The sequence below is a fragment of the Rattus norvegicus genome, chromosome 1 (assembly GCF_021556685.1).
Source record: "Rattus norvegicus strain SHRSP/BbbUtx chromosome 1, alternate assembly SHRSP_T2T, whole genome shotgun sequence".
NCBI classification, from domain to species: Eukaryota; Metazoa; Chordata; class Mammalia; order Rodentia; family Muridae; genus Rattus; species Rattus norvegicus.
In genome coordinates, this window is record NC_141534.1 from 244,326,470 (window position 1) to 244,352,647 (window position 26,178).

Genomic DNA, 26,178 nt, shown 5'->3' on the forward strand with positions numbered 1-26,178 from the left:
ATCAAATCTAGTTCTGGAACTGAAACTTAAATCCAAACCCCAGGTTCTTGATGCTTCCTTGCATTATCTCTCCACATGAGGAAGCCAAAAAACACTGTCCTAAGTAGGGAAGCTCAGAGCACTTGGTTGTTAGAAAACCTCAGAGAAGCAATGCAGTGAGTAAGAGCAGAAAGTGGAATAGATTCAAGGTGAATCTAGACACTCCAAACAAATGTCCCAAGAAGTAGGAAGAAAGGGAGTGGCCCAACTGAAAGCAGGCTGAGAATGGAATGGGTACTGTCAAGACAGACATACACAAACACATGTACATGCACATGTAATGCAAGATACCCAAATTCTGAGTCAAGCCAAGTTGGCTGAGAGCACTTCTAGGTCTTCCAGCTTGGTCAGTATTTATTTGACAGATCTGTCAGCAGGGAAATCATGACAGTTCTTCTGTAGCCACAACACCTAAGATAAAAGCAGTCATCTGCTTGCTGCTACCCAGTGTGTGTCCCCTCAGTGAGGCTGTGCTCTACATCATTGGAAAAGAGTCTAAACATCAAGGGACCACTCCCTCACTTGAATGCAGAGTAGAATCTATAATTTTCAAGGATCATATCCTGTATGATAAATCTGATGCCTTACCCTCATACCTAATGCTCAATATCAACTGTGCCTAAATATCTCAAACCCTTTGAAATCCTGTTTTGTACAATTCCATTGTTTTAGTTTCTGTTTTATCATATTATATTGACTTATATTAAATAATTATAATTATGTAGTCCCTTAGAAACCTGCCCATTGTCTAATGAGAGACAAAAAATTAATGGATCTGGATGGAAAGGCAGGAGAGGGTGACTGGGAGGAACAGAGGGAGGAGAAACCATAATATATGAAAAGGAAAATTATTTTCAGTAAAATAAAAAAAACACGAAGAGGTTACAAACTGGGAGTATAAATTTTGATGGGATTTAAATTTTAAAACATTTATTTAGTAATTTTCCAGACATGGTGAATGCTTTAATTACTATAAAGAAGAAAAAAAGAAAGAAATCCTTCCCCAGTTGAACCCTTTCAATATTGGTTGCAGCTCTTATAGCCACCACCAATATGACATCAATCAGACAAATTTAGATCAACACACTGAGCTAGATCATTATGGTGTCCTCTTCTTGATGACATGATAGATTCTACAAATAATGGTGGGGATTATACAGTAGGGCAAAGTTCTTATTTCTATTATATCTTCTTACCCTTTCAAAGTTATTTCATAGGCATTATTACTTTTTAAATTTTATTAGCTACAAAGTAAGGAAATCATTATACATGTTTGAATCTAAACAATGGGAGCCTCAGAGTTGGTGTTATGTTTTATTATTGTGACCCTAGAAAATCAATGTTTAACACACATGGTATGCACTCACTGACAAGTGGATATTAGCCCCAAAGCTCGAATTACCCAAGATACAATCCATAGACCACATGAAGCTGAAGAAGAAGGATGACCAAAGTACGGGTGCTTCACTCCTTCTTAAAAGGGAGAACAAAAATATTCATAGGAAGGAATATGGAGGCAAAAGTTTGGAGCAGAAACTGAAGGAACAGCTATTCAGAGCCTGCCCCACATGTGGCCTATGTATATACAGTCACCAAAACTAGGTAAGATTGATGAAGCTAGAAAGTGCATGCTGACAGGAACCGGATATAGAAGTCACCTGAGAGACACAGCCAGAGCATGTCAAATACAGAGGTGAATGCTAGCAGCAAACCATTGAACTGAGAACGGGACCCCTGTTGGAGGAGTTAGAGAAAGGATTGAAAGAGCTAAAGGGGCTTGCAATCCCATAAGAACAACAATGCCAAACAACCAGAGCTCCCAGGGACTAAACCACTACCCAAACACTCCACTACCCACGGCTCCAGTTGCATATGTAGCAGAGGATGGCCTTGTTGGGCACCAATGGAAAGAGAAGCCCTTGGTCCTGCCAAGCTTGGACCCCCAGTGTAGGGTAATGTCAGGGGGAGGCACGGGGGGGTGGATGGGGAGGGGAACACCAGTATAGAAGAAGGGGAGGGGGGTGGGATAGTGGGCTTATGTCCGGGAAACTGGAAAAGGGAATAACATTTGAAATATAAATTTTAAAAAATCCAATAAAAGAAAAAAAGAAAGTCAATGTTCTTTTTTACACAATAATTACACCCACTTCTGACACCCATGAGCTATTGTAAGAATTAAAGTGAATATGAAGTCTATGTATATAGCATAACTCTTAACTATGAGCTCTAGAGTAAAATAAGGTTGAGTTCTGGCACCACTATATTTACATCCATAAATAAACTATTTAAACATTCTAATTAACATTTTTCATTCTGTTAAGCTAAATAAAATATTAATGGACTATTATAGGATAATACAGTAGAAGAATTTACTATAATACTAATTACATGGAAAGAGGTCTACAGATATTATTACTTAAAATGTTATGTAAAAAATAATATCTTAGTATACAATTTCCATTGTAACCACAATCCTACATAAAAAGGGGGATTCTTATCTAATACTGGAGCAAAATAGACCATAGTATAACTGGAAAACATTAACCCATTAACATAAAATGTGTTCTCTTACCTTCATGGGACTTAGACATGTTTTCTCTTATAATAATAGAAATTATTTCTACTATGGCTAAGCACTAAAAATGTGTCATCAGAAGGAAATAGTTTGACTAGCATAAGTGAAATTCAACCCACAGCACCTCTAAATAAATTTTAAAAATAGTAGCAACAATCAAACATTTAAGAGATACCATGGGAAGTATGTCTATGCATTGGCTCATTTGATTCTTGTACTCCTGAAGACATAGTACTTCCCATATGTTACATATGAAGAGGTTGAGTATGCATGAACGTATAATTCAACCAATTATTCCCTTTCTAAATAATGGACTCTAGTATTTTATCCATGGGCTGTTTTATCTCTTGGAGGAAGAGGGAGGAAAGCTACACCGTGATGTGAATAGAAATAAGACATTAGTATTTATAAAGTTGCAACTATGTGACAAATTCCATACAAGACACATATCCTCACATTTGGTTCTTGCCAAAGTTTACGAGTTAGGTATTCATAACTCACATAGGGGAAATCTAAATTCCAAAATATATAAGGTAATCAAAATCAAAGTACAACTGACATGTTCATTGTTCTAGTTACCTAAAGACTTGAACATGTTCCTAAGGTTAACATCTGGGTCCGGACATAATCATATTCATGTAAAAGTAACAGGATTACAATATACACTAACAATAAACAGACTGTATGTGAGTGTCTATACAAGTATTGTGACTTCTCAGTTCAATCAAAGTGAGAAAAGAGCATGGAAGGCTGAAGGATCCAAGAAGATATTCCAGAGAAAATAAAAGATGATCTGTGTTGTATAGGAAGCATTGCAGTGTCCACTAAGAAACATAAAAATAAACATAAATATAAGAAAAAAAGGAGCAGAGAGGGTAAAGGTTTTCTACTTCCTAATGAACTTGGGTAGAAACCCTACTTCTTGACAGACAATACCAAATATATCTTATCACTCAATCACATTCTCTACCACCTAGGTTTAGACTCCATAAATAATAGCAACTGATAAGTAATTAAGGTAGAGTGTGTCCTACTGTTATGAAGTGGTTCGCCGAGTTCCATGGAAGTTCGGTAATTTTATGATGTGTAATTAATACATCTTTGGCAAATACTCATTTACCAAGAATTTTTTGACATAAGTAAGGGAGCTATAAATGTGCCCTCATATTTAGATAGGATCTTGGCAGGAGAAGGCTGGCTGGTCAGGCACCAAAATCATCACAGGGAGGCTCCTCTTACAGTATACATCTTTATCAAATGAACATATCCTGATACCAGCTGTGCTACTGTCCCAGAAATGACATATATGTTCACATGCTGAGTCACATGACTACATTCATAAGAACCACAGAGCATATGCTAAAAGACACCTTTATCATTTGGGAAAATAAAACTATGAAAAATAAGTATACCAATCTTTTTCCCATATGAGCATCAATCCATGATCTGTGTCCTAGTAGTCATGAGTTACAAGGATAATTTGGTGGTGAGAGGCAGAAATGAATGCTATCAAGTTGTAGTCTTTCACTGTAGTAGTAATCAGTGGTGTTGATTTAAAATAAGATTTATTTTGTTAAAGCATAGAATGTGATTGGTTTGTTTTGACTACACATCTCCCCTCTATGGTTAAATACTAGATAATGTTAAGAAAATCTTTCACTGAAGTGTTTAAAAGCAAGAAGATTCAGTATTCGTGGCCAAGTTGGCAATAGTATCAAAGTAAGATGCCTGACTCATAGTAATACTCAATAAATCATCATCTATATTTAGTGATAGTCATTAAGCTTACTTTTCCGGCTCATCTATTCATTCCCTTACTCAACAGAATTTTGATAATGCTGGTGTGTGGGGAGGGATAAAATAGGTAATCTGACACTAAATATGATTATTTCCGGGGACGCTAAGGACCACTGAAGGTGGTCTCTCCATAATTTTACAGAATAAAATATGATCTTATAAAAGATAGAAATATATAACAAAGAAACTAGTGTCATCTTTCTGCATATGTCATTACAATTTATTCAACACTGAAAGGGGGGAAAGACTGTGAACAAAATTCCTGACTAAGTATTCTGTGTGCTTGGATTCCAGTGGGGGGACCTGCATTTGAATACACCTCCTACAAGAATTCAAATGTAAATTCAGTGCTGTAGTGAATGTCATACATAAATTGAATGCATTAAGCAAGTAGGCAGGTGAACCTGCTTGGAGGTGGAGAAGAATAGTCCTTCCTTTCACAAAGCTTTGACCTTTACCATGGGCACATGCTGAGCCTATACTAAGTCATGAATGTTACCAAGGCATGCTATCAGCACTTTTGGCCCTAACTCTCTTTAAATGTGAGGTTTTCCCTGGCAGCATTTATACGGAGATGGATATGTGTTCTGCTTGATTATGCTACAGTCTCCTCAAAAAGCTTTAACATTTTTATTATTTATGATTAATCTGTCCTCTTGGATTTCTTTCTTCTCTCTCTTTATCATTGCTGCATTATTTTTGAAGATGTGTGTAATTTAGTAGTGGAAAAACAGATTCATTGTCACTAACATTTTTGAAAGTGTCATTTTGTTAGGACGTCTCAAGATAATCCTTTATTTTATAAATCATGAGTATTATCAATTTTGCTTTATATGAAGGATGGAGAAATAAAATTCTAACATGTAATTTAAAATATTCTTCCACTAACCTAAGTGTGCTACTTAAGCATCTATGTGCATACACATTCACATTTATGTATATCTATGCTACTATTGAGCCGATCTGACTTTTAGGATACAAATAAATTAGGTATATTAACCAAATCCAACTCCACAAAATAGATTTCTTACTCTAGAGAAAATTTATCTCAAAAGCATTGTATTTTATTTTTCAAAATTCCCATTACTTTCTATTGTGTTATGCAAATGAGAAATCAGATTTTAACCTTGAATTATAATTATAAAAATATCATTTTGAACCACCGACACAAAGTAATATATTTTTTAGGAAAGTTTTGAGCCAGGCTCAAGGAATTTGATGCTAACAAGATTCTCCACTCAAAAAGGCGAAAAGAAACAAAGGCTTTGTTGTCAAAAAAGCAATCAAACAAAAAAAGAGGCAAACCCACTCAAAGCAAATGTTATTTTGGTCCAAGATATATTGTTTTCACCAATTTTGACCAATGAATGGGTGGTCCTCCTAAACAATTTTCTGATCTGTGATAGGATTCTTTGATGGAGATATCAGAAATATTTCTTCCTAAATATTGCCTCTTAATTTACATTTTCACATATAATCACTTTACAGCTCTAATATCATCTAACTTTACAGAATAAAAAGAAATAACTGAACTTCTAAAGACCAGAAGCTAGCTACTATTTTATATTTCATAGGAAATGAAGATGTTTCAATTCAGTTCATTTAAATCAAGATTAATATGATTGAAATATTGAACTGTATTTAATATTACATTACACAGTACTCCAAAAATATCATAAACACTACTACAAAGCACATACAACATTAAATTGATTATATATTGAATGCTTATAAAAAATAGCAAGCTTATATAAGAAGCAAGCTATTACCAAAAAGATCATCTGAATTCATTTGGCATAATATCATTTCTCTACAAGCAAAATAAAAACCAAGAATTTTTAGATTACTAAAATATAAGTCAAAGTGGAAAATATTTTGAAGACTAGTTCAAATTTTTATGGAAAATTTTGCGAGTTCTAGAAAGGTCAATGTTGTTGTTATGAGTGTTGCTTTGTTGTACGAAGTCATGACAACAAAGCAACAGTAAAACAACAAAATTGTGCACACTAGAACTTTCCAAAGAGTCCACAAAAGTTTGTCAAAGGTATTGGTTTACAGTCCAAAGCTCTGAGCCATTTCACACAAGTACACCTATCTATGCCATCATGCTGTTAATCAGACCAAAACATGTTTGAATCTTTCAACAAAGTCTAAATTAATGTGGAGCAGTGATTAAGTTCTTCTTGTTCCAACAGGCTGAGACTCACCTTTCGTTTCACATTTTGTGTAATCAGGAAATGTCTTATTCCACCAAAACGGATCCTAGGGTTTGGACAAATATAGATAATAGTTTCATTTTTGAAATGACTTCGGGGTAAAGAGCAGAAATGCCTGTGTGGTGCTGGCAGCTTCGCTTCTGTAGATTTACGGAAAGAACAGAAGGATGCAGCACACATCCCTCCACTTTGTGTCGCTCACGTGGAATTAGAGCTTAAGTGTCCTCAGCTTTGTAGGCATTGATCTCTACCTTCTTTAAGGACAAAGTTAAATGGTTTCTGGATCCACAATCAAATTTGTTGTTGCCAGAATTTACTGGAGGTCAACATCCTTTGACATCTACCACCCTCCCCCTGCTCTAATGTCAAGAATTGGATTGCACCTGGACTGACTCACAGTCACGTGCTTCCCAGCACACCACACCAATACTTTCATACATTGTTTCTGTGGGTTCTCATTGTGACGCTGTCGGTTTGGGATAGGAGATACTGTTATCTCTGATGTTTGTCCAATGGGATGCTGAACACATTCTGCTTCCCCCATTTGGAGCACTCGTATGAAAATGTCGCTGATTCCTCTCAACAGGGACAGACAGGAGCTGCAAACATCAGTGAGTCAGCCAAACTGATTGCCTGGCATCATGTAGACCACTGTTTCCCAACCTACAAGTGCATCATGCATTTGGTGTGCTAGGGAGACGCCTTGGGCGTGTCATTTTCCAAGGTTTCCTCATTTCCACCAGCTTCCTGTTTGTCACTTCTCTAGCTTCTAACTGTCACTGAAGCCATAGCTCACTCTTCAGCCTGATGTCAAAAGCAAAAGTTCGGAAATCCTCTGGGCAGGTGGCGCTCACCTAACTAGGTAAGAATGGAGATTCATCCCAACCAGGAGGCAGACGAGAGTGGCCATCGGGTGCTAGGGTTCTACAGTGGGGCTGTCTGCATGCCCATCCTAGACCTGTCGTCACCTGTTGGTTCTGTGACCTTGGACAGATTGTAAGTGTCTTGAAGCCTTCGCTCTGCTACTTGTAAGTGAGGATACTATTAGTAACAAATTTATGAAGTTTTTCTATATTTAAGTAATGTAACTTAGACATTGAAATCTGTGTCTTAGATGTCTTCAATAGATACTATTATTATTTCCAGTTTTTAAATGATATATAACATCCACAGAAAGGATGTTAGAGTAGATGTAGCATGTATGCAAACTTATATGCATGAGCAGAAAAATGTGCTTTTGAAATTTAGGCATTAATTGGATATAGTAATGGAATGCTGATAGCAGCAAGGAAAATAACAGATGCCTTTCTAAGAAATTTACATTGTAGTATTATGTCTGTTGTGTCCCTTCATCCTCAAGGTCACATTGTGAGAAAAGTCATAATGGTCTTCTCTTTCTACTACTAAGGAAGAACTAAGACACAAAGGGATTAGTATCCTTACCCAGTCAGGAAGCGAGTTTGTGGAGAGGTGGAAATATACAAACTGGCTGACATTAGCAGCAGCCAGGGGTTGAGTGTGATTGCTCAGATGGCAGTGGCCTGCCTTTGATGATGTCATCTTTGAAACCATAGCAACCGAGTGTGGCTGCATGTGGACACTTTGGGAAGTGTGCACAGGAAAGGGTCACATCCCTAGAAACGGACAGCGTGATGACTTAGTGGAAACTCCATCTGTTCGTCGTCTCTGCTTGCTCTCTGGGATGAACAGCGGGGATACAGACAACTGTACTGTATAATCTGTCTCGATGTCAAAACTTGTCTTCTAAACTAACAGCTGAACACAGACAAGGTCATCAAAAAACTTAAGTAAAATACAGCCTGAAAGGGCCAAGTTCAATGGGATAGATCACTAAGACTCCAAGTAACTTCCCCTGTATTTGATTCTTCCATAGAGCGCCAGCCTTCCCTGCCCTGCTGTCACTCCCCTTTCCTATTTTGATTCTAGTCATCAACATAGATGGAAAAGATTAATCCACAAACATTAACTGTTTTGTGCCAGGCATGCCTGTGATGTGGCTATTTTTAACAACAGCTTGTTTGATACGTGGAACTTTAAGCGCTGGTGGATTCTTTGAAAATACAGTGAATCCCGAAGTGTGGATGAATGCTGTAAGTCTCCTACAAAGTACTTTGAAGAAAATGGATTAGTGGGTGGTACGATTTTAAAAGGCCCAGCCCTGCTGTGGCAAAACTCTTAAATAGAGAAACAGTTTGTGTCAAGCTGGTAAATTGGCTTCTTTGACTGAATGACTATTCTCGGTAACTGTAAAAGGCAGAACGTGTTAAGTCATATATATGTATGTGTGTACGTGTATATATACACATATATGTATATTTTTTAAACTCATACTTTTAAAGCCATTTGGATATTTCATGACAGCATTCTATTGGCATGGAATTTTTCCAGTTCTAAAGTCTAGAGGAGATTCAAATGACAAGTAGCATGGAAACATAACCTTGTCAAAAAAATCAATGCTAAATACCCACCCCAGTATTTTAATAAATACCTTCCAGCATTTATTTTTACAATGGCTTATGTAATAAATTTAATTTTACAACTACCTACAGCTATAGATTTTATATAATCTACTTCCATTAACTTGTTTGTCACTTTGTCTAGTTTTGTTCTGGTGTCCCCTGAGAGGCAAATAACTCTATGTCCACTACAGAGTGAAATAATCACGTACAATGGCTACCCAAGTGAAGAGTATGATGTCACCACTGCAGACGGGTACATTCTTGCCATCAACAGGATCCCCCATGGGAGAGGACAGACTGGGCACGCAGGTACAGGAGAAGACATGTCTTTTGTAGGGGAAAGATACATGACTGAAATTTAAAGCTAGCTATTCACCAGGAGAGAGACAGGGTTGTCCAAATCAGTTTAAGTTACCACAGTAGCCTTTTAATGACTAACGAGGAAGCTAATTCTTTTCCCTCCACTTCTCTAAAGACTCAAAGGACCGGACATTTTCTGAGGAAAATCATGCTTGATTCTTAGGTGTGAACGCCAAAAGTGAAGACTACTTTTATTAACCCATTAATGACTCCTCGGCAAAAACAAGTCTCCTCACTATTAGAAGGAGGCTTGCTGAATGGAATGAAGTTGACTCCAGTGGAATACCCAAAAGGTGCCTCCTCTGATTCCTGTAGAATCACGGGGTCTCTTCTATTACCAGAGAGTCAGATGATAGGGTATATCAGGCAGCCATCCTCGAAGGGGCAGTTTGTGAAATGAAAGAGTGTGGTGTTGAAAAGGTCCGGATTCTAGAAGGAGGAGTCAAACATGCAAAAGCATGGAAATTACACTCTAAAAGGAAAAGCTAACTATACCCAGTCTAAGCTGAGGGTCACATAAGTGTAAACAAAAGATTTGTTAAGGATTCTGGGTAGCCTGTTCATTGGCTTACCCTGTTTACCATGTTGGTCCTGCAGCCTCTTTCCTACCAAGCATATTCAGGGGTAGCCCAACCACCAAAAGCACAGCGTGCTACATTCTACCCCTCTAAAAAAAAGACATACTTGAATCATGGGCTTCCAAATAAAAAATTCAGAATGGTGGATGGACAAAATATAGCTTTTCAAGTTAGATTTAAATGTCAAGTAACCAACATATTGCAATGGAATAATGGACTATCTGTTCTAAGAGACGGTTATACTAAATATAATCCACTGTTACCTTCGTTTCAAATTAGAAGAGCATCCTGGATCTTGTCTGTTTTGTTTGTTTGTTTGTTTCTTTGTTTGTTTGATTGATTGATTGATTGACTGACTGACTGAATATTGACTGATTTTAGTTTTGTCTTTATTAAATCAGGCAACAAACTTAAGGGAGAATAATCTACAGAGAGAAGAATTTTATAGAAAAAACTTTAAGGAGAGAAAATTATGGAAAGATATGAAGTTCAAAACCACTTGTTAGCTGTGTCACTATGCACATTTTTAATCACTTAAAGCTCCCAGCAACACTGACCATCTTCATTTAAAGATGACCAGACTGGGCAGCTTCTGAAACACAGAGTCACTTAAACAACAGGGGACAAAAACAGAATTTAAATGTGGGCTGCCTGAGTAGCCTGGACTGGACTTTTAGTCATTAAATTGCTGTTCTTTTTTCATTGTGTTTTAATCAACAGCCTTACTTCCTCCCATTCCACAGAGCATTCTCTCCCCCAGGAACTTGAAACTAGGCAGAAGGATGGCGAGTTTATTCTGTTTTCATAGTTTGCAAATGCTCTCCCTTGAGCAAAAGCTGAGGAACAGGGTGAGAAAACAAGCAAGACCTACTTACGTGTACCTCCTCTTTCTCCTTAAATCTAATAACTGTATTTACCATCAAAAACAATTGCATCATTGCATGCCTCTTCCAAGACACTCATGCAATGTGTGGTTATGCAGATGCAGAACCCGATTATGCACTAATAAATCCAATGTAAAGTAGAAATACCAGGAAAAATATTTAATGCCCCTAACTAACTAAATATAGTTCAAAACCACAGAGCACTGTAGGGCTGTGCTTTTGTGATTGCATTGCTGTCTAGGAGGGGAAGCTAGTCTGCCCTGTGCAGCACTTAGAAAGAGTACCATATCTCTCTGGCTAGCCGGAGGAAAAAAAAATGACAATCACAGTTGAAGTATGGTTTATATTGAACACATATTGATTTTTACTTATGGGATGGCTGCGAGCCACGCCATCATAAAGTGATACCTGTTAAATGCATGCACAGAGAAGAACAGTCACCGGTGTGGGCTTGGACTTGTGACACGATCAGGCTTGTTTCTGCTCTGAAACTTGTCACCAAGGAAACCATTTAGAAAAGTTACTTGATTGTTTAAAGCTTGGTTTGCACAAAATCTGTAAAACGTTCCCCAAAATGGAAGCTATTTTAAATTTCCCTAAGAAATCAAGAAGCAGGTGCACGAACAAGGAGTCAGCTCAGCACCATGATATATATAACATGTACTCTGGCAGGGGTGATGTACATACAATACTCTACACTAATGTACTAGTGACGAGAGGGGAAGAAGTGGTGTGTGTGTGTGTGTGTGTGTGTGTGTGTGTGTGTGTGTGTCTATACTGTTTCTGGATATAAATGTCTCTTACTTTCTCTCTTCACACCCAGGTCCCCGGCCAGTTGTTTATATGCAGCATGCCTTGTTTGCAGACAATGCCTACTGGCTCGAGAATTTCCCCAATGGAAGCCTCGGGTTCCTTCTAGCAGATGCAGGTTATGATGTGTGGATGGGAAACAGTCGGGGGAACACTTGGTCAAGAAGACACAAAACTCTCTCAGTAAATGAAGAGAAATTCTGGGCCTTTAGGTAAATTGCATCTAAGTAAATTTTCTGGAAAATTGGAGGAGGTTTCTTTAAATATAAACTTGTGGCCAATGCATAATGTTTCAGGTCATAAAATCACCATGACTTCTAATATTTCCAAAAGTAGAAAGAAAAATTAATTCTATTGGTATCTTTTTTAAAATCTTGTCTCTTAGACTATCCATTTGGACAAATGGTGTGCACGTTATATTTATTTTTAAAAATTATAGGGGCTGGGGATTTAGCTCAGTGGTAGAGCGCTTACCTAGGAAGCGCAAGGCCCTGGGTTCGGTCCCCAGCTCCGAAAAAAAGAACCAAAAAATTATATTCCATGCTGGCAGGTGTGGTAGCTCACACTTTTAATGCTAGTACTGGGGAGGAAGGAGGAGTCCCATGAGTTAGAGGCTAGCCTGGGTTATACTGTGAATTTGACACCAGCCATAGTTAGGTCTTTGTTAAAGTGACATGACTGTACACCAAATAACGAATAAATAGACAGCAGCAAGAATAAAAGAAACCCTCAGAAGGAAAAAGAGAAAGATTACATAGCATACCTTTTTAAGAAAAACTCTAATAGGATGTTTTAAAAATGTTAATGAATAGTAAATAAGATCTTTTTGGTGTTTTGACAATTTTTTAGTAAAATTGTTTTCTGCTGTCACTAGAGGACAGGTTGTTCTTTCTTAGGCTTCCCTTCCAAAGGACCTAAAGACTATGTCGACTTGCATCCTGCCTAGGATAGAGATCACATCCTTTTTGTACCAATTAAGACTCATCATGCCCTGAATAGGGCTGGCAGAGTAAAGGAAAGGAACACATAGTTTTCCAGTTTGTGGAGAACGGGCACGATTAGGGAAACATTCTGTATCTCTAATCTTTGGCAAGAAGCTTGGGGCTATTTCCCTGGGAGGTACCACTACAATTCTCTCACCCTTCATTGGATCAATTTATTGATCTCCTCCTGTGTGAATTTTACAAGCTCAGGGGTGCTTCATCCTACTGAATCTGATACGGTCCTCTTTGTTCTCCATGGATGCTGATGAACGTGGGATTTTGCTATTGGTATTACAGGATATTGAATACACACACACACACACACACACACACACAGAGAGAGAGAGAGAGAGAGAGAGAGAGAGAGAGAGAGAGAGAGAACGAGAACACACATCAGGTTAAGTAATTTCTTCCATACAATCTAAGCCACATTGCAGTTCATTTCTCAAATGGACATTTAAACAACTTCTCTGTTACTCAGCTAGCAAATGACAGGATCATAAATGACAACGGTGATGGGTGTTAAATAACAGTCACCAATACCATAGGGGATTCAAGCGCAAAATAGAAAATGATAACGAGAAAGGGGAACAGGGAGGAGTGTGAAGAGGGAGAAGGCCCACCCGAGAGAAGATGCTTAGTCCTGAGGCCTTTCCTGCTGTCAGAAAAGTAAACAGAATAAATGCATACAAGGCTGCAATCATCTACATTTAACTGAGTGCTTAATGAGATAAACCCGGAATAAGTAGATGGCTCTGAGTTACTACGTGCAAAAGAATCAAGCAAGTGCCTGAGTTTTAAAACTCGAATTGTATGTGTTTATACATTGTTTCATTTTGCAGCTTTGATGAAATGGCCAAATATGACCTCCCAGGGATAATAGACTTCATTGTGAATAAAACAGGTCAGGAGAAGTTGTACTTCATTGGACATTCACTGGGCACTACAATAGGTATGTTTACAAGAATTGATGTTGTCAGACTTTTAAATTGGATGGAAATAATTGCTTACTATTTACAATGAATGCCCTCCATTTTCTGTCCTGTGCTGAGAAAAACCTTCCTGTTCTTCCTATTCTGTGTATCTGGGAGCCTATAGTACAGGGTCTATGAGTATGAAGGACCAACCCAACCCTCCTTTTGGGTCATAGTCACACACAAGTCATGGTGACTGACACAAGTTTCCAGAATCAGTTTTTGTCCAAAGTTCAGTGAGATAATTCTAAAGATAAAGTTTTCAGGTGCCCTTTTAAGCTGAGAGGACAAAGCCTAAGGCAAGAGGACAAATCAGAAAAAGCTTAGACTCCCTATCAATCACACCTGCCTCACAACCCGGGTGCAATTTAAATAAATTAAAAGGGAGAGGCTCATATGTAAACTGAGCAATTGGAAACCAATTGGTCACGTTTGTTTGTGAATCGAAACACCCAAACTGGCTCTAAGAAGTCAACCAACCTTCGGATCTGATTTAACACTTACCAAGTAGCTTTTAGGTAAGTAAAAATTAAAATAGTTTAGCTTGTTGTCTATTTTCAAGTGTAGATACGATTTCCTAGACACTTGGTTGCTTTTTATCTGTAACACTGGGCCCAGATCCCAGGGACTCAGACGTCACTCCAGCCAAGGGCTCAGCGGTACCGGAGTCGCACACCTGCCCCAGGCTTTCCACAGACATTTTGAAAAGAAGGCAAAGCTCTTGTTCCAAACAAAGGCGTGAAGAGAATAAATACAGATCAAGTAAATGAAGACAGAGTTTTGAATTTGCTACCCATCTTCCAGTAAAGTGTCTTTAGGAGACTTAGTCATGTGACGTTGTGACATTTTAGGTTGGGTAACAGCAAGGAAATAAATGAGCCTTATAATATTTCCATATTGCATAAGTACATCAATTACTGCCATTACTATTAATCACCAAAAAGAGATGCTGGCCTGTTCTGTGTGCTTATAGGTATTTTACAAGTCTGGGAGATAAAGCGAGCAGAAGAGAACACAGATAAAAGAATTATCAAAATACCAAAAGGAGAGCCAAAGGAAGCCAGATAATCACATCATAATTATATCAGATCCAGTACTTTCTGAACATTTGATCTGTTTAGGGATCTGTGTTCCGTATGTCTCCTCCCTTGATCTCCCAAACAACCTGACTGACACAGAACATAGATTCAGAGCAGATTGGTTAGACCCCACCAATGGAATGCAGAGACACTAAGGAGACCATATAAAGGGAGAAAGAAGTGACTTGTAACTGTGAAAGTGGACAGGACTTACATGCTTACTGATCTTCAAAGAAAATGAAGTAGATGAGACCATCATACCCTATTACAACTTGTTACTTTTGGGCATGAACACGCTTAGTTAAAGACTTCTTACCTTTATAGCAGAAACTTTTTTTTACATGGGGGAAGGATCCATTGTTCTGAGGTTGTTTACTAACCCTGACTCTAGCACATACAAGTCCATAAAGTGCACTGTTGTGACAACCAGAGAACTCATTCCCACACATTCCCAAACATCCTCGGAAGGCGAGCTGTCTACCTGGTGGCGTCAGTGGCTCAGCTAATTTCCTTGATCTAAGCAGTGTTAACAGTTTGGTATTTCCATGTGTGTTTGTGAGTATGTCTCCAGCAGAGACCAGACAATGCATCTTGGGAAAGTAAAGTACCCAGACACGCCACTATAGCTTCCTCAGATGCAATACTTATCCCTACCCTTTTCCTCAAGGATATAAATAGGTAACATGCTACTGCTGGGAAAAAAAGGAGAGCAAATGGAGACACCTAAGCCTGTCTGGTATTACAGTGGATCCAAAGAGAACAACTTCCCTTTGGGAAGCTAGAAACAATGTGGGTAGGGTCTGAACATCCAAGAAGGCACCAAGGGAAAGAACAATGAAATATTACTCTATAATAGACCAGAAAACTTGTGGAATACTTGCAAACAGGGGTAGAAAGGACTGCTTTATTTGTGTCTTGTGAACTGTTTACTTCTAGAAGCTTAGTGACTCGCCAGGCATCTTAAAATTGTGGGTGACCCGCATGCTCGCACGCTCAGGAATGAAGGTTTCTATAGTTCACCAAGCAAGTGACTGCTCTACCAGATCATTCCTCACCCGGCAGCTACCACCATTTCCTCTAAATGAATTAAGTTGTCTAGCAATAGAATTAGAGAAAATTATCGACTCTCAACTCGCTAGAACTTGATTATCTTAGTAGAATATATCAGAGAAACTTTCCAATTTATCCCCTCGATCCCTGAAGTAGGAAATTGAAATAGATGCAGCAATCCATTCGCTCTAATTGACTAAAATCTTGCATACGTATTTTTACAAGATTGTCTTGTTTCCCATTTTCCCAGGGTTTATAGCCTTTTCCACCATGCCTGAACTGGCACAGAGAATCAAAATGAATTTTGCCTTGGGCCCTGTGATCTCATTCAAATATCCCACAAGCATCTTTACCAGTTTTTTTCTACTTCCAAGATCCATGATCAAGGTAGGCTTCTTGTTTTGCCAAATTTTATCTCAGGGTCTCATCTTGTGCTATAGATTCTCATTGTTTTTTTAATCTGTATAAAATAGAAATAGGAACTTTAGATAAAATCCATAGAATGTGTGCATGGTGTTTATCTGTGTCATAGCATCTGGAGGTAGCATGTGCAACTTATTAAATCCAGTCACTTACACACAGGCAAGTGTAGACATGAGCTGAGGTGAGCTCTACACCAGTTTGTTATTTCCTTATGAATTTTAATGGTCTCTTTAGTTGGACAAGTCAGTTAATTCACTAGACGTCCTTCAAATTACATGTGATTGTGGATGTCTTCGCTCCACATTAGAAAACCCTCACTAACTTACATTTTATCCATATGAGAGTTTACTCTATTAAAGTACCTAGAATTATTCCAATACCTCAGCATCTAATAGTCCAAGTATTCATCTAAATATTATTTATCACTTCATTATTTATCACAATCATGTGTTTGGAACTCTTGTATTCACCCAAGAGTTTTGGTTTTATCTTCCATTGGTTTCAGTTTCTTGTAGCCGCAAATAGCATATCTTGAAGCATAACATGAATAACTTGTTAATATTGTCTTATGAGTTTGTAGTGATAGTAAAAAATGAATTTGTGCAAAAATGAAACTAGAAAGCCAACTAGACAGTTAAAATAATTCTTATACAAAGACAAGGCCCTGTTTTGTGATAGAGTTGTGGGAATGAAGGGAAATATTAGTGAGCCACACAAAGAAGATATTTTCCTACAGCCAAATGACAGGTTACACACTGGTCTCATTGCCTTGTTTACTTTGAGCAGAGATAAGGTAACAACTATCAATTTCTCAAAATATGTTGTCATCAATTAGCTTTGACATCTACTACATGTGGTCATGGTTGATTGAATTAATTTGTTTTGTTTTGGTTTTTTTTTTTTTTGTCTGTTCATCTGCCTGCCTGCCTTCTCTCCTTCCTTCCTTCCTTCCTTCCTTCTTTCTTTCTTTCCTTTGTTCTTTCTTTCTTCTTCTTTCTCATGGTCTTTTGAGACCCCACTAAATTAACACTACAATCATTACACCTACAGCAATCACGCTGTTTCTAATCCCTCTGCCACCACACTCAGCTGAGCAAATTACTTTCTGAAACAAAATGTGAAATAGACACATCCATCTATAACCAATGTTAGTTTTGTGAAATGAATTGCTCTTCTTTCAAATACCAGATGTGAGCCTGATCATGCTTCATCCCATCACTGTGTACATTCCTTCCTGCCAGAAGTGTCCTGCCTCTTTAAGACCTAACTCCCTAATTCACTCAACACTGGCTTTCTTTACAGTTCCTGGACTTCAGGGGTGAACTGCCCAAGATTATGCTCACAAGCCCTAGATATTTTAGCCTGCTGTCCTTGTGGCTTCATAGTGGATTTTCTTAAAAACTTTTTTTAGAGATTTATTTATTTATTTTGTGTATACGACTATACAGTCACTCTCTTCAGACACACCAGAAGAGGGCATCAGATCCCATGACAGATGGTTGTGTGCTTGCTGGGAATTGAACTCAGGACTCTGGAAGAGCAGTCAGTGCTCTTAACTGCTGAGCCATCTCTCCAGCCACTTCTTCATCATGGACTTGATGTCCAGGGCTAACTTCTCTTTGGTATTTCATTATCTACTTTTGGCTGTGAAGACTGGCTAATTTGGGACAGAAATACACAACCACTGTGTACATGAGAAATACAGCTAAAACCCATGTGTCCTTTCTGTGCAGTGCAGCATTTCATCTTAAAGTGAAAACGTCCTTCATCTTTCTTACTGCAGAGTGAGAACATGGCATTCTCTGTTTAGACAGATTACGTCTCCATAGTGGAGCCCCCTGTAATCTGGAGGAACACTTGGGGCTACAATATTTGACCTTCTGCATTTGGAAACAGATGCCTACTGGACCCCAACTAAGAAAAAGAAATGCAAATATTAATAGATTCCCAAACTGGCTCACTCTTACAATGAAGGAAATGCAAGGTACTTAAGGAGACATCTTAAAACATTATATTTTTTCTGTATTTTTACAGCTTATGTTTGGTACCAAAGGTTTCTTTTTAGAAGATAAGAATGCAAAGATGTCTTATGTCACAGTCTGCAACAAAAAGCTGCTCCGACCAATGTGTAGTGAATTTATGTCCTTGTGGGCTGGATTCAACAAAAAAAATATGAATATGGTGTGTATAATAATTATATCTACACTTGATGCTTGAAGAATTTCCAGCTTTCCTTTGATTTATGCTTATCTCTTATACTATATAAATATAATATATAGTATATATAAATGCTTAAGTGTTGCAAGCCTTTAAAAAGCCTTTAAAGGCCGAAATTTGATATGCATGAAGGATTGGGTATCTCAACAGATCACAGTCATCAGAACTGGGAAAGGAAAGGCTCCATCCTCTGTTGAAGTTAGGAGACTGAACGTTTCCTAATGAGTGTCAAGTTAATTCTCACATGTTTGCAAGCAGCTACAACTTATAGCAATTTCAGTTTACTTCATTCTGGGATATTAATTTAAAAATAAAATTCTAGGAAAGGAGACGTTTGAGTAAGCAATGCATTTACTACATATTCAGTCATTAATGTGTGCATCTGAATTTGAAGAAAATCCGTGGCTTAATATGGAAAGATTAGTACAGAATGGAAAGAAATGGAATCTCTTACTTAGGAAGATGTTAAACTTCTGTTTTATTAGGAAGTTTCCTGATGAGAATCCAAGAAGGAGAAGAAACCTGCAGTTGGGGAGTAGTATGGTTGCATAGCCCTCCCTGCTATATTCCTGTAAAAATTTAACAATTACGAATTAGAAAGAATACATGACAGTTGAAAGGAACCCATTTCCAAAGGAGCTACTCACCACCCCATCTCTTCCCCAGTGCTTTTTGAGGCTACACCCATGAAGATCAACTGATCAAGAGGTTAACTTGATCAGAAGTCAAGATTTCAATGGGTTCCCTTCACATGGGCCATTATGATCTAAAGTACAAATATGGGTATTATTTGACCCCCATTATTCTTACCCCATGATCTGCATGAAGATTAAAATAATCTTCCAAACAGATTTCCCATTTTAGTCTTACATTCTTACAGTATGTTATCTTGCCACAAGAACCTAACAGTTGAGAGCATGAGTTATAATGGATTTACTGACTTATTTTTATGGTTTTCTGAAACATAGTCTTACACTGTAGTGTAGATTGACCTTGAACTCAGAATTCCTTTGCCTTTGATCCTATCCCTACTACCCAGTGCTAGGATTAAAGGTGTACCCTGCCACATCTACTAGACTAATATATTTTGTAGATAAAAAAATATAAACCTCAAATATGTTTTTAAAAATTTGAGCAAAGTCCTAAAGATGGTAAATAACAACACACAGACCTGAAATCAAGGAATCGTAGTCTCTCTTTGGCAGCCTACATGTCTGCTTTGCACACACCAACCCTGTGCCTGTATATGCAACCCCTGTGTTTGCACATAGCCCTTCTGCTGGTTGTTTTTCTCTGCACCAAGATTCAGACTTAGTGTAGGTTCTTTCCCTCAGGAAAAACATCACCAAATTGCCCAAGTCTACTCACAGTCCAATGTCTCACATACACACATATTCCTAGAGAAGGTTTTGCTGTCTTTTTCAAAGGAACAGTATTTGTTATGCACTCTTAGTTGCTTTCTGTCTCTGAGAGATGTAGTTCATTCCCTTAGATGACTGCTTTTAACTTCCTAGAGTCGACTGGATGTGTACATGTCCCATGCTCCCACTGGATCATCAATCCAGAACATTCTGCATATAAAACAGGTAACACCTATGTCACAGAAAATCAGCCCTGTACTTGTTTCAATGAATGCAAAAGTTCACAATCTGCCCTCTCAACAAGCTTGTCAAGAGCAGATAAGCATATCATCTCCTCTTTGTCCCTGATGCTTCTTCCTACTTCGATTTTCCTGGACTTCAAGAGAAAGAGTTTTGTGGTAGACAATTGTGTGACACAAATCAATCCCATTTTAAGTAAGAGCTGATAAAATATGCCCTCAGCTTAAGTAAAGGGTACACTGAAGCTTCCTCCAAGGAGAGGTGTCTGGAATTTGACTTTCCCTTTTAGTATTTTTTTTATTTTTCTTTTATTAGATATTTTTTATTTACTTTTCAAATGTTATTCCCTTTTCCGGTTTCCCGGACATAAGCCCCCTACCCCATCCCCCTCTCCCTCTTCTATAAGGATGTTCCCCTCTGCATCCACCCCCTTTCTCCCCACCCAACATTACCCTACACTGAGGATACAACCTTGGCAGGGCCAAGGGCTTCTCCTTCCATTGGTGCCCAGCAAGGCCATCCTCTGCTAGATATGCAGCCAGAGCCATGGGTCAGTCCATGTGTACTCTTTGGGTAGTGGTTTAGTCCCTGGGAGCTCTGATTGATTGGCATTGTTGTTCTTATGGGGTTGCAAGGTCCTTCAGCTCTTTCAATCCTTTCTCTAATTCCTCCAATGGGGGTCCTGTTCTCAATTCAATGGTTCCCTGCTAGCATTCGCCTCTGTATTTGACATGCTCTGGCTGAGCCTCTCAGGAGGCAGCTATATCTGGTTCCTGTCAGCATGCACTTCTTAGCTTCATCAATATTACCTAGTTTTAGTGGCTGTACATATATGTGGGCCACTTGTGGGGTAGGTTCTGAACGACCATTCCTTCAGTCTCTGCTCCAAAGTTTGCCTCCATATACCCTCCTATAAATATTTTTGTTCCCCCTTTTAAGAAGGAGTGAAGCAGCTGCATTTTGGTCATCCTTCTTGAGTTTCATGTGGTCTGTGGATTGTATCTTGGGAAATCCGAGCTTTTGGGCTAATATTCACTTATCAGTGAGTGCATACCATGTGTGTTTTCTGTGATTGGGTTACCTCATTCAGGATATTTTCTAGTTCAATCCATTTGTCTATGAATGTCATGAAGTCATTGTTTTTGATAACAGAGTAGTACTCCACTGTATAGATATACCACATTTTCTGTATCCATTCCTCTGTTGAAGGGCATCTGGGTTCTTTTCAGCTTCTGGCTATTATAAATAAGGCTGCTATGAACACAGTGGAGCATGTGTCTTTGTTGTATGTTGGAGCATCTTTTCGGTATAGACCAAGGAGAGGTATAGCTAGGTCCTCAGGTAGTACAATGTCCAATTTTCTGAGGAACCTCCAGACTGAATTTGACTTTCTAATGGGGCTGTGAGGTTCTTCCTTCAAATCAATAAAAACCATCTTCATTTCTCTGTGTTGGACAGCATTCTCCATACTGATGAGACATTTATTTCCATCTGGGAACCCAGCACCTTTTTCCGTCCCCACCTGATATTTCCTCTAAAATTTTCTGTCATTCTCACAATTCCTATGCTGAATATTCTCTCTCTAAAACATTCATTTCAGCTTTACCAATCTGATGAATTCAGGGCTTACGACTGGGGAAGTGAGGCTGAAAATATGAATCACTACAACCAGGTGAGCCACTCAGAAACCAATCACAGCATAGGATTTTGAGAAATTTTGATGAGAAATTATTTGAGTGAAAACAGTCCTATCTGATAACTTCTGACATTTGTACTGATAGTTTTTTATTATTATTATGAATCTGAGGACTTTTGTAATTCACAGACTTTTTCGAAATGAAGGACCAGACAAAAAGGAAAGTAAACCTCTTGCATTCACTCTACCTAGAAGTATTAGATATTAGATTATATAAATATTTGTCTCAATTTTTAGCATGTATATTAGCTTTACATAACCATTACTCCTGCTTCTTTATTTAAAATTACAGTAAGAAATAACCAATGATACAAAAAATTTAAAGAAACTTTTGTTAAAAACAGGTTGAATAATGATGGAAATTGTTTCACAACAATCTTTACTCACATCCTGGTTAAATATGTTTGTCTGAGGGAGACAAACATAGAGTTGTACACTCATTTAGCACTGGCTTTTACTATGCCTTTAGTCACTTTTCTCTTCTTCTTTGGGTTGGAACTGGACGTGTAAATGTTAAATAATCACATTGAAGTTAAATTTTGAATTGACTTTTTCTACAGTGTGAGCCACTGTTTCTACAGTGTGAGTTTTTCTTTCATTTTTAAATGTGATGACCTCCAGTTTTCCCAGCACCATTTGTTGCAAAGCTTGTCTTTTCTCCAGTGCATGGTTTTTACACCTTTGTGACTGTGTCATTAATTTCTGGGTCTTATGTTGTATTCAGATGATCTACCTGTCTATGTTTTCTTTTAACTTTCTAAAATATTTTATTGTAATGAAACAAGGAAAATGCAATCAAACATGCATATTGAATCACACATTTAGTACTTGATAAATGGGTGATAATATTGACAAAATTATTCTCTTACATGATGTTTTAAAGATTTATTTATCTTTGTTTTACATATATATTTTGCTGGCATGATATGTATACCATGTTATGTAACTTCTAACAGTGGAGGTCAGTATAGGATAGTTGGTTCCTTAGAACTGAATTACAAACAGTTGGAAGTTGCCATCTGGTTGCTGTGAACCCAGGTCCTTTGTAAAAGTAGCAAGAGCTTTTGTAAAAAAAAATAATAATTTATTATATTATTTTATCTATTCAGTACATTTCAACTGTAGCCTCCTCTCCCTTCCCTCTTTCTATTCACCCTTCCTGCCCTCCCCAGATCCACTGCTCCTTCATTTCCCTTCAGAAAAGAATAGGCCTCCCATTGATATCACCATGAGAAGCTACAGTAAAGCTAAGCATATATCTTCATATCAAGGCTGGCTGAGGCCACCCAGTAGGAGGGAAAAGGTCCCACTCTAACTGTAGTACATTTGAAATCAGAAATTCTGATATCTCTAGCATGTTTTTGCTTAGAATTGGTTTGGTTATTTATGTCCTATTTTGTTTCCATACCAGTTTTTTGACATTTTCATTCATCTATAAAGACAATTATTAGAATTTTGATGGGGTTGCTTTGAATCTGTAAAGTGCTTTTGGTACCAGCCACTGTTACTACCTTACAAGAGCCCCCATCCTTTACAAAATATAACCAAATAAACCTTCCTTCAATCCATTGGCATTTTGAAATCCTCATTCTGTCACTATTTCTTCCAATGCTTTTAAAGACATAAGTAGAAAAGACGTACCTCCCCTCCGTTCTTTCCTCACCTTCGGGAGAATCTATTTGGGATCTTTTCCTGTTATGCAGCACTCTACTTACAGCTGCTCGTAGGCTTTAATTAGAAATTTTACTTTTCTCTTCTCCCCTTTGTATCAATTTGGAACAATTACCCTTGTCCTGAATTTCTATAATCTAGTGCTCTGGACTCCTCCCTTCCCATGCCCTTACATTAGCTACTCATCTTCCCAATCCTCTTATACTATTGGCACTCCCCTAAGATCCCTCACCGATTCCTCTTATTATTTGGGGGTAATTTAATCATCCCTGGAGCTTTTAATTTAGAGAATCCGCACTGTTTGCTCTGAGTTTGGTGGATCAGTCTTCAACTTATGCCTCTCTAGTCCTCCCATAGCTCATCCATTATCTGTATTAACAAGAGATCTGAAAAATCCCCCTGCTTTGTTTCAAAATTCCTAACAAGTTCTGGATTCCTTAGCTTGGTACATTGGTAAGTTTTTTGCTCCTGGTTATGGTCCACTTACTGGCCCTTCCCTGGAAGGCCCTCCAACGTACAGTTTTACCTGTTTTCTTCATTACTTTTCTGATGGTATGATATAACACCAGGACCACAGTAACATATAAAGAACGGGTTTTATTTGGGGCTCATGGTTTCATAGGGTTAGAGTCTAGGGAACATGGCAGCAGACAGGCAAGCATGGCACTGGAACAGTAGTAGAGAGGTCCAATCTTGAGGCAAAACCACGAGGCAGAAAGAGACACTGGGCATGGTATGGATATTGAAATCTCAAATCCCACTTCCAGTGACACACCTCCTCCAACAAATTCACACTTTTGCAATTCTTTGAACGGTTCCATCATCTAGAGACCATGTTTTCAAATATATGAGCTTATGGGGATCATTCTCATTCAAACCACCACACCAGTCAAAACCCACCCCACCCTTCAAAGTCTGAATTCAATGCCTTGTTAGCCATCTTTCCTTGAGTGTACATCTTTTACAAACTCCCTGAAGGTAGGGATCATACATTGCATGGGAAATCAACCCCCTTCTTTGTCTGACAGCTATGCTCACAGCAGATACTCATTTGCAGCCTTCCCATTCATTTGAATTTGCATGTTGCTAATGAAGGTGTCTTTTCATGATTACGTTTTGTCTCTCTCACAGAGTCGCCCTCCCTTGTATGACCTGACTGCCATGAAGGTGCCCACTGCCATCTGGGCTGGTGGACATGATGTGCTTGTCACTCCTCAAGATGTAGCCAGGATACTTCCCCAAATTACAAATCTACGCTACTTCAAGCAATTTCCAGAATGGAACCATTTTGATTTTGTCTGGGGCCTGGATGCCCCTCAAAGACTATACAGTAAAATCATAGGTTTGATGAAAGAGTATCGCTAAATACAATCTATCTATTTTTCAGTCAAAATTTGCTTCCAGGCCCATGAGAGGCTTTAGGAAAACCTGTGGAGAATGCAGAGCTTTCTTCCAGCATTCACTTACTATTGCTAAAGTGGTGCTGGGACTCAGTGCTCCACCCAGGAGAGAGTTGACTTGTCCTGCTCTTGTCTCAAAGGGAAGTCTAAATCTGAAGGGTCAGGGTGTTACCCTCCTGATGAGAATCAGGAGCAGGCCTTCTTTTCAACCCAAGATGATCTAGTGAACACTTCTCTACTACCTGCACAATTGAGAGAATTCTTAGGAGAGGATTTTCACGAAGGCGGAGGATGGCGCTCTGGTAGGTAGGATGCACAAAATCATGGATTTGAACTTCATATATACACTCTCTTGGGTTTTTTTCTTTTTCAAAGAATTGACCCTAAGCATGGGAATGTGGCCTACAGAGAAAGGCTCTGTCAAGGTAATCATTTGGATACACATGTGTGGCTCTGACTACCTGCATTCACAATTTGGCCAGAAGGCATTATAAATAAGAGACAAAAGAAATCTTAGCTCCCATCAACAAGCATAAAAGAAAATAGTAGTGTGGAATACAACTGAAAATTGTCTTCCAGAAGCTTATTGTATTACTACAAACCGGCAAGGGGACAGAGACACAACATTTGGAAAAATGAACTAGAGATAAATTGTCTGTTACTAAAATTGTCTACTCTAGGACAAGGACTAAACGAATGATAAGTTAAAAAGACTAACTATAGCAGTGTATTAGAGCCAGCTACGAAAAAGCAAGAGTCTTGGGTTATAATAGTTGTATTCATGTGACATTTAAAGCTGCTTCTGGAAAGCCTAATTTAGAACTAGGAAATGAAATGCAAAGAAAAAGGAAGAGAGGAAGGAAGGAAGGAAGGAAGGAAGGAAGGAAGGAAGGAAGGAAGGAAAGAAGGAAGGAAGGAAGGAAAGAGAAAAGAAGGAAGGAAGCTAGCTAGCTAGCTAGCAAGCTGTGTTTGGGCTAAGACAGCTCCATGGGTAAGAACACTTGCTGTGTAAGCATGTCGACTTGAATTCAAATAAAAGTCTGAGTGTACCTTTATCTATCTGTAACCCCAGAATTGTGTGGGAAACAGACAGGAGGGTGACTGGGCTTGCTGGCCTCCAACCTAGCTCCTGGTTTACTGAGAGACCCTGTTTCAAGGGAGTAAATTAAGGGGTGCTAAAATAGGACACCTGATGTAATCCTCTGACCTTTGTACCTACTCATACACACACCACAATTTACAAACACACACGCATACACATACACACACATACACACACAAACATATACAAGTGTGGGACATACCTACACACCATGCACTTTCACACATACATGTAAATGAATAT

At 38.4% G+C, this 26,178-nt stretch overlaps 1 protein-coding gene across 5 annotated transcripts; it reads left to right on the forward strand.

Annotated features, from left to right (window-relative positions):
- The first annotated feature begins 7,371 nt into the window (after positions 1 to 7,371).
- Lipn (lipase, family member N) lies at positions 7,372 to 25,888 on the forward strand. Of its 5 annotated transcripts, none has more exons than XM_087584090.1 (10): positions 7,372 to 7,489; positions 8,629 to 8,738; positions 9,250 to 9,416; positions 11,753 to 11,951; positions 13,565 to 13,674; positions 16,076 to 16,212; positions 18,283 to 18,429; positions 19,980 to 20,051; positions 21,667 to 21,738; positions 24,565 to 25,888. In XM_087584090.1, exons 2-10 carry the CDS (start codon positions 8,734 to 8,736, stop codon positions 24,796 to 24,798), a joined length of 1,143 nt encoding a protein of 380 aa, XP_087440216.1. In that variant the 5' UTR covers positions 7,372 to 7,489; positions 8,629 to 8,733; the 3' UTR covers positions 24,799 to 25,888.
- Positions 25,889 to 26,178: the final 290 nt, after the last annotated feature.

Excerpts from the sequence above, each read along its gene's own strand:
- Lipn (XM_087584084.1), top strand. The coding sequence starts at position 8,631 with ATGCCTGTGATGTGGCTATTTTTAACAACAGCTTGTTTGATACGTGGA. Across the intron at positions 9,417-11,752 it reads AGGACAGACTGGGCACGCAG|GTCCCCGGCCAGTTGTTTAT; the intron begins GTACAGGAGAAG and ends CTTCACACCCAG. Across the intron at positions 13,675-16,075 it reads TTCACTGGGCACTACAATAG|GGTTTATAGCCTTTTCCACC; the intron begins GTATGTTTACAA and ends CCATTTTCCCAG.